Source organism: Lonchura striata, chromosome 5 (assembly GCF_050655825.1).
Source record: "Lonchura striata isolate lonStrDom1 chromosome 5, ASM5065582v1, whole genome shotgun sequence".
NCBI classification, from domain to species: Eukaryota; Metazoa; Chordata; class Aves; order Passeriformes; family Estrildidae; genus Lonchura; species Lonchura striata.
In genome coordinates, this window is record NC_140707.1 from 43,007,654 (window position 1) to 43,024,062 (window position 16,409).

The following is a 16,409-nucleotide window of genomic DNA, read 5'->3' on the forward strand; positions in this document are numbered from 1 at the left end:
CTAAAGGATTTACCTAAGATATTTTTTTCTTTCCTTTGATTTATTTTCTCAGTAATGTTTGTAGCTGCTAAGATGCAAACTTCCCTATGCACCTTGGCTTCACTTGCATCATTGTATGCTACAGCATTGCCTCTTTTCAAACCTGATACAGTTTGCATATGGAAAAGTGAATGTTAGGGACCAAAATCTAGGAGGGTTGCAAAATCTGTGTGATAATAAGACTGAAAGCAAAGGGTTTTTTCCAGTGTTGTGGTTTTATTTTTGTTTTTGGGTTTTGTTTTTTTTTTTTTTTTGCTGTTGCTTGTTATTTAGTTGTTTTTGGTGGTTTTTTTGGTAACACTACAATATGAAGCTGAACCTATGCAAGAAAAGGGGCTCTCACTAGATGGTGGAAGATTTCACAGTCATGTTTTCATGTACTTGGTTTTGAGCTGCCAGTAAGTGACAATGTGTTTTGTGTTAAACTCAAAAAGCTGTGGAACTGAAGTCATGCAGAGATTGCTGCCTGTAGGCAGTAATAATATGCAAAGCTTATATAACGTACCATTTTCAAAAACCTCTGTGCAGATGTAAGGTAATTAATGAGTATAACAAGTATGTTTTTAGTCAGAGTGTCAGGTGTGTCATGCAGTTCCAACAGTCACATATGTGTATGCATTTTATGTGCAGGGTACCTGCATATGTTTTTGTATAAATTGAGCTTGCCAAGACTTCAGGTCAGAAAGTAATATGTAATTAATAATTAGTTATATTAATTAAATCTTTGCAGAATATGTTCATGATGTGCTAGGCCACAGAATCCTTTCATTATTCTAATATGGTATCATACACCATGAGAAAGATTGAAAATGACCAGCTGTGTTATTAGTCCCTAGAATAACTATTTAAAGGCTTGGGCATTTGGAAGTCAGAAGGGAATATTTGATTGTATACACAGCATACAGGAAAATCTTCCATGAAATCCCGTCCATCTTGCAGCAAATTAAAATGCAAGGAGTGGTGTTCACAGAGTAATGACTGGAGGCATGCTGGTGCTTGGAAAGTATTTTAATCTCTAGTCAAAAAGTACAGGGAGGCCACAATCTTTTGTAAGAATCTGGATTCTGGATTCCTGTTGAAGCTCTTAAGTTAGTCATCACAATAACAGACTCTTGCAATATTTAAATACCTAAACTACTTTAGCGTATCTGCCACTAACAAGCTTGTTATAGTTGACCTCAATAAATTTGTGTACCACAATTAATTCAAAACTTTCAAGAGGCACTTTAGAGATTAATTTCCTCAGCATTAAAAAAAAAATCCTAAGGAGATGACTGCTGAGAAAAAAATAATATATTCATAGTTGTACTGAAACTGCTATGAAGTTCATAATTATGTAGTCAGGTACTTAAAAATTATCTATCTGTATATAGTAGTTGCTTAAATTTCAAAAAATCCAGCCAAAAGCTGGCTGGGTTCAAAATTCAAAGAGTAATTGTAATGTAAGTACTACGTAATCTCAGAGACAGCTCTACTTATTACTAATATTTCTTCAATCTTTAATTTAATAAGGACAAACCTAGGGATGTCTGCTGTCATCTGCTTTTAAAGTGCTAATAATTCTTATTAAACAGATGGAAAAAAATTTATAAAGTTCTAAGAAGGTGAGAGAGGGAGAGTGAGAAACAAACAACAGCCTGACCTTTGCTTAAAGATCAATGCTATTCCACATATTCCTGTGGAAAAGAGTGTATGTCTCTTACAGCTATGAGTGTTTTTGGTAAGATGTTAGTGACCATAGTAAAGAATGGATGTAAAAATCCATTGTAACAATTTCTGATGATTCAAATTCTTGTGGACTTATGCCAATGGATAAATCAACAGAATGGATAAAAATTGCAAATTATTTCTTCTCTTTAATCTTAATGGCTTAAAAAAGAACTGTGTTGCAGGTATCTACTGAAAATTTTTACATTGCCTTGATCAAATAAGAGAATCTCACAAGTGGTATTAAAAGCATTAAGGAATCTGCAGCCCTCACTCTTAATGGTCTTATCTCAGTTTTGTATTACTCCTATTGAGCTTGCTTTTTGTATTGATGTAGCTTAATTCAGAAGTGTGCCCCAGCTACAGAATACATAAACTGAACACTTAAATTATTACTGAGTTAATAGATTACAATTTAAGTTCTGTTAAACCTTCTAAACAGAAGTCAATGAATCTATGAAGCCACTGAGGCTGGGAGAAAAGCCCCAGTTCTACTCCTCCTAGGATTTATAAGAGCCAAGACTTCTGAGATATGGCAAAAAAAACCTTTCAGTTAATTCAGTTAGTGGAAGCCCCTGCTTTGAACTTAACAAAGCTTTTACAAAGGGAAGATTTCAGTTTTATGGATAGTTCAGGTGTAAAAGATATAGTTTGCATTTCATTTGCAAAGCCTCTGTTCACACACAGATCATGAGGCATATGAAACTACATGAATTTTCATTTAAGCTTCTTTTGTTTAAGTTCTCAGATTATCAGAACTACATTGTGAATAGTTGTGTGAAAGAGAACCCAACAATGGAGAGATCGATTTCTCTTTGCAATGGTATCTCTCAGTGGGTGCAGCTAATGGTGCTCAGCAGACCAACACCACAGCTTCGGGCTGAAGTGTTCATCAAGTTTATTCATGTTGCACAGGTCAGTTAAAATCTAGCATGTTTGGTGTTTATCTTTCTCTGATGCAGCCCTTTTTTCTGCTTTCCCCATCCTACTACTAGGGTGAGCTGGGAGTGTTGGCAGTGGTCTCCTGGTTCATGCACGCCACATCTGCATTTGTGTGAGTGTGCTTCTTACCAAGTGTTCAGATATTACAGCGTCACAGCACCAGGACTTCCTCATGTTCATTCTGAAGAAATTATTTCACTGTAAGACTAGGCTTGCTTTTGAATCAGCATATGAGATTCCCAGCTGTGGCTGTGAAGCTTTCCAAAGCATGAGCAACTCTCACAGCTTTGGCTGTAATTAGAAGCCTTCCACCAGAAACACCTTTCTGTGTAAATGGAGAACTATGGTCCACTTGTATTCTTTGCATACTAATTCAACTGCAGTCATAACCAAGATAATAGGCAGTGTTGCTTACGTGTGGTAGACTGTGGAAAGAGAGGGAAGTACTGAAGAGGTACTTTGAAGACTTACTGTATCTGAAAATTTCGTATTTGATTTAATAACAGTAGAGTAAGTTCATGTTATACCCAGTAAAAGCACAACTTAGCACCAAAATGCAAATGGCACAAACTTGTAAGACTTTGGATGAAGACAATAGAAGAACTTAAAATTAGGTGTGCACAACAATCTGAACCTTTAAATTATACCGGGTTTTTTTTTTTTGTTTGTTTGTTTGTTTTTGTTGTTTTTGGTTTTTTGTTGTTGTTTTGTTTTTTGTCTTTTTTTTTTTTCAATATGAACACAGAAGCTCCACCAGCTGCAGAATTTCAACACATTAATGGCAGTGATAGGAGGTCTCTGTCACAGTTCCATTTCCAGGCTCAAGGAAACAAGCTCATGTGTTCCTCATGATGTAATTAAGGTTAGTATTGCTTCTTTAAGTTTTATAAATAATTGAACCTTTACCTTTTTTTGTCACTGCACACACTAGAAGTTACCCTACTTCGTTGGATAAGATGGAAAGACAGAACAAAAATTTCTTTGGTTTTGAAGGGTTTTTATTTATTATTTAATCTCTAGATCATCAGTTACTCCTACACTTCTTGCAATCCCACCTTTCCTCAAGATTTGTATAGATTCTCTAAGTTCTCTTCTTTAGTCTCAGATGTGATGAGCTGCATTTTAATTTACATGCAGTAGTTCAGAATAATATTCAAACATGAAAACAGAATTGGATCCTAGAACACTTGAAAAAAAACTATTGTCTTCTGTAGTAACATGGATCATCCTTAATCTGTAAAATGCTAGCATAGAGCTCTGCACTTTGAGTGAAAGGACTGATTTTGTTCTTCTGATCTTTCCATTTGACAGGTTTTATTTAATTTAGACTTGAACAAATTTAGCCACATAGTATGGTGGACTGTTAGGAATCTTAATTTCCAGTTAAATTCTTGTGAAATACCAATGAAAGCTATTAAAAAAGGGAAGGAAAGCATATATTTTTAGCGATACTTCTTAAGCATTCATGTCGCTTCTTAAGAGACTTCTTAAAAGAGTAAGATACTTATTTTTGGGCCAGAAAGAGTCTATGAAGGTATCTAATGAGCCTGTTTTGATCACAGTATGATCAACCTAAATGAACAGTGCATACTTGGAGTAAGGACCTGGAAGTGTGACCTGCCACTGGAAATGGTTACAGCTATCGGGATCTATAAAATCAGTTAGAAAGCTAATTTTAGAAACATGTTTTTCAAATTTTCTCATTTTAAGGACTGCATGTGTGCACATCATTTGAATAACTTTTTGTTTCAAGAAATTGTATACAGGTGCTAATAGAAAGCAGGTAATAAAAAGCTGGTAATTATTGACTTGAAAACACACTTCGAGGTTTAACTACATCAAACAGTAAAGGCTACAAATGGAGAACTTTGACAGGAATTTCCCAGAGAAAACATTAGTCCATTGATTTTATTATGTTAATGAGTCAACTTTGTACCTGTGTAATTTTAAAAAAGGGAAATATTTATACTGCTAGACTGAAGATTAATTTGGCCTTTAAAAAGCCCAAGATAACTGTTTCTAATTAATTTCCATGCAAAAAAATTTTCTTAAAAAGACAGGTATGCTGCCTTGAACCATAGTATGACTTCTGATCACACCATGATGGGATCATGGCACAGCACAGGGTTTCACTGCCAGGACCTCTCCAGCAGTTCCAGCTGGTCTCCAGAAAGTCAGAGAATGCATTCCACATTTTAATGTGAAGATGGTTGCTTTTATGAATGTCAGAGAGCTTGTGCTATGCTTACACATTGACTGCATACAGACCCCCCTGATTAAAGGGAATCATATTTCTTTTCATTTGAATAAATGGAGAGTGTAAGGAGACCAGCATTATTGATTAGGCTATATATTAACCATCTTTAATAACATATTAGTACCTAATTTATGGGTATAGAAATTCTAGAATGCCTAGATTTCATTCAAAGTTTTAATTTTTTTTCAAGAGTTGTGAGTAAATTCCTTAACAATAACATGGGAAGTTCTTGTGCTGTATGATAAAAACAGAAACCGTAACCAGTGCTGATTTTTTTGTTTTCTTCTTATTTTTAGGTGTTTAATGAAATGACAGAATTGCTTTCGTCTTACAGAAATTATGATAGTTACCGACGTGCCTATAACGAGTGCAGTAACTTTAAGATCCCAATCCTTGGAGTCCACCTGAAAGACCTGATATCCCTTTATGAGGGCATGCCAGACTACTTGGAGGACAAAAAAATTAATGTATACAAACTATATTCTCTCTATAACCACATAGATGAGCTGATACAACTCCAGGAAATGCCACTTCCCCTAGAGGCTAATATGGACCTTGTTCACTTGCTTACAGTGAGTGTGTTAGATACGATAAATGCATCCAATTAAAAATGTCATATACCTATCAAATAACTAAATAGAGAATCCAATTAATTAATTCATTATGAATACGTAAGGTTGTAATTTTTTTCCCCCAAAGGGGAAACGTACAGGAATAGAAGAGAAAAGACTGGTGATGATTTATGTGGTAGCAAGGGTAGAGGTGCCAGTTCAGCAGTATGTGTCAATTTTTTTCTATAAGGGAAGGAAATGTTCATTTCTGCTTCACTGTACTGTCAGTAAGGAAGATTCCTTGTGTTGACAACAAAATCACACAAAAGTTCAGTTCCTCAAGATACTGCATTTCTAACCAAGTCTGTTCTGGTACTTAAGAAACTGTCTGACATAAACGTTAGTCAAATACAGTAGATCCCAGTCCTGTCTAGTCAGTCCTATGCTACTAAAAGAATTATACTACCTAGGACATTGTTAGAAGTATAGTTTTGGGTTCTCCTAGTAATTTAACCTTCTATTAAAAGAGTAAATCTTCCTTTCTTGTTTCTCAGTTTTGTTTGGCCTTAACAAGTATCTCATCTTGGAAAAACAAGATACTCCACTTCCACTTTCTGGTTACAAGCCCTGTTTCAGGAAGAAGCTAATAGATAAATATGCTTATGTGCCTGAGGTTATTTGTTATGTCTGGGAGCACCTTTGTGTGTGATAAAGCACACATACCCAGAAATTCAGCTATGTGAAATGGTGAACTTCTTCTTCCTGCTGTTTAAGTGTTTTGTTTGAAATTATTCTAAATATTTTTTCCTTCTAAAAAATGTTTTATAAAAGCAGCTATTACAAATATGTAGAACTTTGATCATAATTTCATGCAGGAATATGTGACAGGATATATTAAAAATATATTAATATTAATATGTTAAAATTCAATATTAATTGAAATTGCAGGAGCTTCTGAACTCCAAACACTCCATGTTTCAGGTTTCCAAATAATGGCAATAACAGTCTGTAATGTAGAATTGGACACATTTCAAATCACTGTGAACACCTGTGCAGCTCAATTTCATTTTTTTTCTAGATGTAATCTAAATTAAGAAGAAATGCACCAAAAAATCCAGCAGCAAATTTCTAAAGTAGTAGCGACCATTCTGGGATTAAACTAATGTGTTTGTTTTCAGCTGTCCCTTGATCTTTACTACACAGAAGATGAAATTTATGAACTTTCATATGCACGAGAGCCACGAAGTCACCGAGCTGCTGTAAGGGCTTTTACAGATTCTTAAAAAAAGGAGGGCTTTTATGAGTGATTATATTTTAAAAACAGGATTTTTTAAAAGAAATTTTTATCTCCTGTATTCAATTTATTATTTTATTTTATTATATGCTAAATTGAAAACACTTTAGATTTGTAGATTGAGTGAAATCTATTAAAGCACAAATTGTTGGTTTCATGATGAAGTCTAAGATAGAATATATGGCAGAGTTTACACCCTATCAGGTTTTATAATATGAACACAAAGACAAATGAAGTTGCTGTATAGAGACATGACATCAGTCTTAATCTTGCCAGTTGATACTTTTTTCAACTTTATTCAAATGGAGAATTCTTATATGATTCAAATGATGAAATCCATGAGTGTTATGTGGTAGTTTTGTTATGGTTTTATTAATATGGAAAAGATGGTGATTTTACAGGGCTGTCAGTGAACTGTGACAATTTAAGGAATGACTGCTCTTTTGAACAATTTAAGAAAGAGCTTAAGCACCATGTAATTATCAAAAAAGCTATGTTGGGTCCAGCAGGTAATTTCTGCAATCCTGTGTCACATAGTCTACTGTCACAAATGCAAGAAGTGTAATACTGAAAATCTTTCCATGTGGTACTAATGTGGTACTTCGATCTTTTTCAGCCTATGACACCTTCCAAACCACCAGTAGTTGCAGACTGGGCCTCAGGAGTGGCCCCAAAACCTGATCCAAAAACCATCAGCAAACATGTTCAGAGGATGGTAGATGTAAGTAAGGTTGGCCAGTGTACTTCATATTATGATAAATGTTTATAGCCTTAATGTCATGGTATGAGAAAATACCAGGATGGGACTTCTGTCCTCACAAACAGATACTTTTGCCTACCTGTAAATAGCAGCAGCAGCAGCAGCTGTGAGGCAGAGATGGAAATTCCTTCAGTTGGTAAAGGGCCAGCAGGAGGTGTGAATACTGGTTTGTGTACTTGCAGAGTCACTCTTTCAGGGAGACAGGGAGTCCATTTCTACCAGGGAACATCCTGTTACTGATGCAACATCATGTTACTAGATGCAGTCTGACAGGAGGTCTCTCAGTGGCTTTCTTATAAGCAGCAATTGTTCTTTTTTTTTTTTTTTTTTTTTTTTGGGTCCTCTGCTTTATGGGAAACTACTAAGTAATGTGATTGATTCCAAAACTGATAGAGGTAGAGATGTAAATAGTTCATCTTTGTTTGCCTGCTTCATGCCTTTCCTTTCTAAGCACTTATAATATTGTGAGGCATCCTTTGATACACGCTGTTTTGGAATATATTTATAAATTTATTCTGGGTGTGCTCCTTGCCTTGTGGCCAGTGACAAACAGTAATACATTCCACAAGTGGAAACAGGTGTCTGCCTGACAATTCTATAACTGATTTTCTCATAACACTGACCTGATAAAATAAGCTAGGCAGCTACACCGATTTGGCTACAGAAATGACCATTGAGAGCACTAATTGAGTGCATTAGTATGAGTTGTATGTGTGGGCCTGGACAGAGTGGTCTTAAAGCAGAAGTAAAAAACAGCTGTCATTGTGTTGCGAAGCTTTTAGTCCAGCCTGTGTTGACTTATGTTTTGCTGCAAATCAAGAAATCATAATGCTTTTTTAGTCTCAAGCAAAAAATGCAATTAGACTGTTGCACTGTTTAATAGACACTGGGAAGAGATGGGAGATGAAATCCATAAATAATGTAGGAGGCTTTCTAAAGTGGCAATTCAGACCATCCTCATTATAAACTATTATGCTATTCCCTCGTGCAGTCTGTCTTCAAAAATTATGACCATGATCAGGACGGATACATCTCCCAGGAAGAATTTGAAAAGATTGCTGCCAGTTTCCCTTTCTCATTTTGTGTAATGGCTAAGGACTGGTGAGTACCTGCTTATCAGCTTTGTAGTATCTGCTTTGGAAGATATTGAAGGGGTTTTATGTTTAAATTGTATTGTATCATTAGGGTGTTAAAAGCATCCTCTTCAGGCACAGACAGAAGTGAAAACATCACTGACAAAAGCATCTTCAAAATGTGTCGTGAATGACATCTTCATTGGGCTTACAGCAGTGGTGTCCAAGCTCATTTAGAAGGAAAAACAGACAATAGAAAAATAACCATTTTTCAAATTATATCCAGTATATACTGCTAAATAATTTTCCTATGATAAAGCTGTCCCTTAAAAATAGAGAATTGGCAAATGTGTATTTTGATAAAATCAGGAACATTTTTCTTAACATATTAGAGTATGGAAAAGTACAGTAGTGATTTGTCAGAGGTTTACTATGAAGTAGTTTTGAGGTTGCATCACATATGCAGATATTCAATTTATTCTGTCAGTCTGCAGTTTAAATGTGTAGATAAGCTTCTGTATACTTTCTAAACAATTGGCAAGATCACTGAGATAATTTTAGGTTTTTTGTGCATTAAACTACTGCTGTTATAAAATGTGAAGAAAAAGATGTTTCATTCTCCTTATGCATTTAACAAAATCTGTGTCTCACAAACAACTTTTCTTGTTTCTTCCAGGGAAGGTCTGATTAGCAGAGATGAAATAACAGCTTACTTCATGAGGGCTAGCTCAATCTATTCCAAATTAGGACTTGGCTTTGCTCACAACTTCCAAGAGACCACTTACTTAAGGCCCACTTTTTGTGACAACTGTGCTGGATTTGTAAGCTTACTTTTTAGTAAATTATGTTAACTTTCTTTGGAATTATGCCTTTTTTATCCCAAAATTGCCTTGTATCATATACAGAAATGGATATAAATATAAATATACAGAAATGGATATAAAACATCAGTGAACACTAGACTTCTGCCTCTGTATATGTTTAAGGTACCCTTTACTCCCCTCTTGGCAGTGCCAGTATGTTTAAACATGGTTCATACTTTATGGGGTTTGGTTATGTCACCAAGTCAGGCAAGACTTCCAAATGCAGAGCCTTCCACTCCTTGGGGCTGCTAGAATTCAAGTCCTGACACAGGCATTGCATGCCTCTGCCTGTGGCACAGAAGGTTTAATAAAACTGACTGTCCTCCAATCTTCTGTTCAGCTGAGATAAGACAAGGGTGCTGAGAGAACTTCCCATCTACTCCAGCTCCACAGCTTCTCGAGGAACTGCCACATCTGATGATGTGTTCAGTAGACTAGCTCAAGATATTTTGTTTGTCATTGAGACACATAAAATATTCTATTTACCTTATGCTAAAGGGGTAAATAGTTCTATTTTGGCATTATGATTAGAAGTGTAGGGAAACAAGGTATTCTGCAAGTGCTCAGATCTTAGAAAAGAGTGGAGCTTTTAGTGTTTTTTTTATCTGGGGGTATCAAACATGCAGAGAAATATATTAATATGTAGGCTTTTTGTTTGTTTGAATTTCAGCTATGGGGAGTCATTAAACAAGGATACAGATGCAAAGGTAAAGTACTTTATACTTCGTTAATTTTAATCCATAATTGATAGGGAATAACAAAAACCCGTGATCATCCTGAGATCTGTGGATATATCTGCTGATCCATCTGAGGTCCTCCCAGGGAGGACAAGACTGATTCAAGAATAGTATGACAGAAGAAATGCAGAGATGAAGGAGCTTGTTACTGACAGCTCTAATGCTTGCAAGACATGACTGAATTCAGAGGGTTTGGGAACAGACCCTTGGACACAAACATCACCATTCTGTGAATATTGTGCAGCACATTCCTAACATCTACTTTTCAGTTTTCTTCCTCATACAGGTATCAGCTTTCTCTGCAGCTCCTACAGTCAAAACACTTTTGTGACTGACTGGTGCCATTTTGTACTTTCATAATGAAAAGGAGTTTTAGGCATGTATAGCAAAGGGATGTTGTTTTACAGATGTATGTTGTTACAGGTAATACACGTAGAGAACACCAAAGAAGGCAAGCAGCCAGGAAGGCAGTAGTGTCAGAGCTACCTTAGATGCTGCACCAGAGGCACTGAATCACATAAACATTGTTTTGTTTACAGACTGTGGGATGAACTGTCACAAGCAATGCAAAGACCTGGTTGTGATAGAGTGCAAGAGAAGACCCAAAACTTCAGTTGCAGACAGCAGCCCAACATCTGCTCTTGCTTCAAGCCTCTGCCCAGTAGGAGTTAAAGAACAATTCCCTGGTGAGAAAAGATCAAAATATGTAGATGAACTTTCCTTTCTTTGCTTCTTTTTATTTTAAAACTTGTACAGCATCCTTTTAGGTTTTTGAGTTAACTGCAGTGTTTTATCTGCATATAAATTAGAAACAGGTGTATATTAGCTTGTATCAAGTAACACTATTTCTGCTCTACACTAAGGATGGACTCCCTTTCCAGGAGATCTCTTGTCACACTACACAATGTATGGTGCACAAATTCCACCAAAAAAAGAGGAAATCTTCTGCCAGACTCTTATAATAACTAGATGCTATGTGACATAAAGAGCTAACAGGCTTCCTTAACTCTCTCACCTTGTGACAAGCAAGTCTTGATTTTTAGGAAGTTGTAAAATTGACTACTGCACTGTTACAATTCTGACTCAGATTTTAATGTGGAGTTTATAAAACCAGTTTTCCTATGTATCAGTGTGCTAGGAAAACAAACAGCTAATTGTCTTTATTTTTTTCACTTCAGTAGCTGAATCTCTTAACTTCTGTCCATCTGTCCATCTTCCACAGAATTGGAAATGAAAAACCTATACCTCTCTGTTCTTTTCACCTTATATCAAACAAACTGCATAAAATTTTCTTACTGTTTATTACTGTGTAGGCTTTCAAAGAAGGAATGTTGTCCTTGAAAAACACCAGATTACTTCTGTTGTTATTTTGATTTTCGTGTTCCAACTCTTTGTATATGAACTTTCTTAGAATTTCTTTCCTGCTTTTTGCCTGTATTTAATGTTCTTCAAATCTGCTTCCTGCCACTTCAATTATCAAATCTTTTGTGTTACATTTAAGACTCATACTGCTGGATTCCACCTTAGGCTTCCTATTAGCACATATGCAGAGCTCAGTACAGCCCATTTCTCTTGATAATATATGCATCTCTGTGGCTGTGTCTGAAATGACTGCAGCACTACATAATAACCACCTCTTAACCAAGCTGACCTTGATGCCACACCTGTTTTCCTCTTACTGATGCATATTTGTCTTACTGAGACAGGGGCTGAGTTGTTTCAAGGGACACAACATTGAGAAACTTGTAATGACAGCTATATTGGAGAGCAATGAATGTAAAAGTCAGTAAGGAATAAATGTTTTATTTATTAAGATCATGTTTAATTAACACACCTCCTGTTTTTCCTTTTCTGGGAGAAGATCTTGCCTTAATTTACCATATGTATTTTAAAGGACAAGAAGAAGGATCATTCACCTTTCCTAATGGAGAAGTAGTGGAGCACAGTGAAGACAGCAAGGATAGAACCATTATGCTCATGGGTTCCTCAGCTCAGAAAATCTCAGTGAGACTGAAACCAGCTGTGATTCATAAAAGTACACAGACTGATCCTGTACTGCTGGCTGGTGATGTATCTCGTAAGCGGAGAGAGAAGAAAGAACAGAGGATGCCAGAAAATCCTTATCTCCAGGCAGCCCCAGCATCCGCGTTTCCAAGCCCAATCCTAGGCCGCAGAAAGGCATTTGTTAAATGGGAAAACAAGGACTCCAGCCAGAAAATGAAGGAGGAGCATCACAGCTGTAAACCCTCATACCAGGAACTTGAGCAGGTACAAATTCTGTTTGGCACAACAGTGTGGTCAAGTGGTTGATGTGTGGGGGAGTGGCTGGGTGGAAATGTGTCATTTTAATCACTCCAGTGATTGCCAATTTAATTGCAATTAAACAATCCATGAATGGCATGATAAACTTTAACTTCCAGCAATGCTTCATTTAAATGATAAATTTTAGTGCTAGTGCAGGGCTTTGAAGATACTATGATCACACTTGATCCCTGTCAGTTCTAGAATGTGAACATAATCCGATCACTCAGGACAGAATGTTACTTCATAAAATGAGGAACATAGTTCTGAATTTCTTCCTGATTTTAGTGGCCTCTGCTCCCCCAAGTGACAGACTATATGGGGCTGAGAGGGTAGGGAGCTCTGCTTTTGTTCAGCTGGTAAGTGTAAGCACCACCAAGAAATTTTCCTGTGAACAAACATGATGCTTCTTGCTAGATTTCACCTGCATCAGCCCCATTGTCTCAGGTTACTCTAAAGTGTTCTGACAAAATAGCTATTCATAAGACTGTGTCACCTCAAACATGGCCCAAATTCAGGTTTGTACAAACACCTCTCCAGACAGATTAAAGAGACTGTTACAATTTCAAAGGTGCAACTAATGGACAGATCCAGCTATAATTGAGACGATTACCATTCCAAAGGTGTAACTAATGGGTGGATCCAGCTATAATTATGAGGAACAAAGTCTTATTTTCATACTTTTTACTCAATATTTATCACTGTTCTGTGAAGATCACAGGACCACACTCTAATCTTTGAATGATGATTACCACTTTCAAAATATCCCTTGGTGCTGATAAAGTGAATTCATGTTTTATCAAAGATGAATGGTTTATTAACACCAAGATTAAGACAATCTTCCAGTACAAACCACTTCCCTTTCAATCAACAGTATATTCAATACAACAAGGATGTGAAGCATGGATGTAACTTGTAAAAATGCATTCTTTAAAATGTCCTATTCATTTGAGCCCTGTAATTTACACTTGCCCTTGCTCCCTCTTTCCAACCTCATTACTAAACAGCAGATGATGTTATAAATGAATGGCTTCTGGTACATCAATTTCTGCAGCAGGAAAGAGGTAATGTATGACCTGTATTTTTGTTTCCCCAGACTACTGTTGTTATGAGAGGTGCAGTGGAGGGTGGAGAAGTGCAGGTTTTGGACATGACTCAGATACCAGTTGGTGGAAATTTGTCAGAGTGTACGCAAAGGGTAGAATAGAGACTGTGGAAATATTCAGATAAATTACTGGTTCTGATGAGAGCCACACCAATTTATTTTTATGGCAGCCAACCTAAATATTCAACCAGACAGTCCACAAACAATTGCACTATAAAATACAATTCTCTATTTTTTTTTTCTTGTTTGTTTAGGAAAGGAATATTCTAAAGGCAGACAATGAAGGTTTAAAGATCCAACTGGAACAGGCACACAAAACTATTGAATCTCTCACAATCCAGAAAAGAAACCATGTAGTTGATGGTCTGCAGCACAGAGACTGCTCCTAGCAGATGAGAGGAAAATCTTCTAAGGAATAGAAGAATGTAAGACTGAAAGAGGGGCTGTGATAAAGCTGCTTACCAAGTGAACTGGAGAGAGAATCTGAAGGATATTAAGTGGAAATGTTCTCTTCACTCAACACATTTCCCTTTTAAACATGCACTCCCAAATGTATAAAATAATTTTGACCTTGTAAGGAAATTTAGCATTATCTGTGCAATGAAAGTGGTATCTTCTGGGTTTGCTTTTAAAAGGAGTGAGAGTGTTGTTGAAGTCTCTATTCCTGTTGAAGACCATATTGATTTCCCTGTGACTTACTTGGCTGCCAGCAGCATACCTTACTGTACAAATGTTCTGAAAAAGTAGCTATTCATAAGACTGGGTCACCTTATATTTGCCCCAAACTCAGTTTCATGAAGCTGAGTAAGTGAAACTGTAGGAAAACAATTCCTTCTTAGAGCTGAAACCAATTAAAAACATTAAGTGAACGGTCCCATTTAATTCAAAAATTAACGAGAAAATTAAAGTAAGTAGCTAAGCTAATGATATTTGATTGATCCATACACTTTAAGATAAACTGACAGTTTTTTTAAGCATCTTTCAGATGGTTTCCATGCCATGACTTGAAACATTTAATTCCACTTATTTGGCTTAAGGGTTAACTTGTCCTTACAACAAGTTATCCATACAGTCGATATGGGATAAGATTGATTATATTTCTCTCCCATCAAAGTAGGTGCCATTGTTGAGCACAACCTTTAGAGCCATATTATGAGGGAAACTGTACAGCAATCCCTGTGCAACAGCTACTGCATTTCAGCGCCCCTTAACAAGATTTCTCCATTTTCTCTCTCCTAGATTTCACATGCACTTTACATAAAGTCTAGTGTGCTCCTATGTCTGTAAATTTTGTATAGTAATAGGTGCAAGGGAGGTAACTTAAAGACACAAAGTGTATATACTGTTTAAAATAAAACAGTCTTTCAAGTTACTGATAAATCTACTTGTCAAAATAGCCTATTTGAAAATTGCATTTGCATTCCAAGAGAATCTGTACACTTAAAGAGTTGTATATTTGTCATCACACAAACATCATAAAGTCCACTTAATGCTCAATACTTCTAAATTATCAGTTCCATTATACATTGAAATTTAGTCAATGAAAATAGTACCTGTGCTTCGTGTTCAAAGTGGCATAAATAAACATTCCATCCACAATTTACAGTCATTATCAACTATACAAATGCTTTATTTATGAAGTTAATTTGAATGTACTTGCCAGTTTAGTGATTCACAATTGTCTGGAAATTGGATTGTGCTTGCAACTCTGTGTATAAGTAAAAACAAATGGAGGGAAAGAGTAGTAGTAGTAGATTTTCTGTAACATTAATGTAAATAACTGAAATGCATATAAAAACAGCTCTAAAGACTGTGCAGCTTTTTAAACTCATACACTAAACCTGAATTAACAAGTAACATGGAATTGCACTTTGGTCAGTGAAGCAATCAGAATGACTGTCAGGTCATGTCTGCAAAATTGGTTTGCCCATTTTCTGTGAACTTCTTGATTTTGTCCTCTATTCAGGGAACTACAGCAAGGTGTATTTCTAGTAGGCATTTAGCAAATAAATGTCTGTTTCTACAACTATTAAACAAGATAAAAGTTGAATATATTTTCACTTACTTAAAAGATACTCCAGAGGAGCAGCTAAGCCTCATAAATCTTCTTGTACAGCCAAGGTAAGTGCTCACTGGTGGTCTAAACTCTGGATTTGAATAGAGTTTGTGTGTATACATATTCTTTGTCTATGATGGAATGTGGAGTTCATGAACAAAACCTCATAGTTAAAAGGAAAATTCCCTAATATCAGCAGCTAGCTCAAAGGCTACTGTATACCTAACTACTTAATATTCCAAACTGAGTTATGACCACAGATTTGTACAGTCCTAAGTGCTAAGTTAATGTTTCTGTGACGATTGCTTGTTCAATCTGAAAGATTTAAAAGGGAGCTGTTTGCAGCAATGTTGTTCAGAGCAAGTGTGCAGTGCTTCATGTGTGCTGAAAACTTCCTGCTTCGAAGTCAGCTGATACCTGGATAACTTCAGAGCTCTCTACGTACCTTCAGGTTCTCCATTTGCCTAAAGCCCCTAAATTGTCTCCTTCCTCCCCACCCAACCCCCCCTTTTTTCTTTTCTTTTTTTTCCCCTAAAGTGCTGTTAGTCCCTTCTCTTCTGGTACTTCCCTTTTCCCCGTATGAAAGACTTAACAGTGGAACCTGACTACAGGGAAACTTAAAACTGACAATGCTACCCAGAAAGAATCACTTGCCTTTGTGTTAATCTTCAAGTTGCTTTATGTTAGGAAAAAGAGACACAATTAAAAGTGCTGTTTAGAAGTC

The 16,409-nt window shown here is 36.3% G+C and overlaps 1 protein-coding gene across 6 annotated transcripts in view; it reads left to right on the forward strand.

Moving 5' to 3' along the window:
• The window catches only part of RASGRP1 (RAS guanyl releasing protein 1), a 36,469-nt gene extending 20,899 nt beyond the window's left edge, over nucleotides 1-15,570 (forward strand). For 3 of the 6 annotated variants that reach the window (XM_085580385.1, XM_085580387.1, XM_085580383.1), the window contains exons 7-17: nucleotides 2,473-2,661; nucleotides 3,434-3,550; nucleotides 5,242-5,517; nucleotides 6,675-6,755; nucleotides 7,407-7,511; nucleotides 8,542-8,651; nucleotides 9,300-9,444; nucleotides 10,157-10,193; nucleotides 10,763-10,909; nucleotides 12,118-12,491; nucleotides 13,884-14,258. In XM_085580385.1, the coding sequence (XP_085436511.1) occupies nucleotides 2,473-2,661; nucleotides 3,434-3,550; nucleotides 5,242-5,517; nucleotides 6,675-6,755; nucleotides 7,407-7,511; nucleotides 8,542-8,651; nucleotides 9,300-9,444; nucleotides 10,157-10,193; nucleotides 10,763-10,909; nucleotides 12,118-12,491; nucleotides 13,884-14,018 (1,716 nt within the window). In that variant the 3' untranslated portion in view covers nucleotides 14,019-14,258. Of the gene's footprint in view, nucleotides 1-2,472; nucleotides 2,662-3,433; nucleotides 3,551-5,241; nucleotides 5,518-6,674; nucleotides 6,756-7,406; nucleotides 7,512-8,541; nucleotides 8,652-9,299; nucleotides 9,445-10,156; nucleotides 10,194-10,762; nucleotides 10,910-12,117; nucleotides 12,492-13,531; nucleotides 13,681-13,883 lie in introns of those variants that run through there. The other 3 variants (XM_021539291.4, XM_085580386.1, XM_085580384.1) reach the window with 3 other exon arrangements.
• The last annotated feature ends 839 nt before the right edge of the window (nucleotides 15,571-16,409 follow it).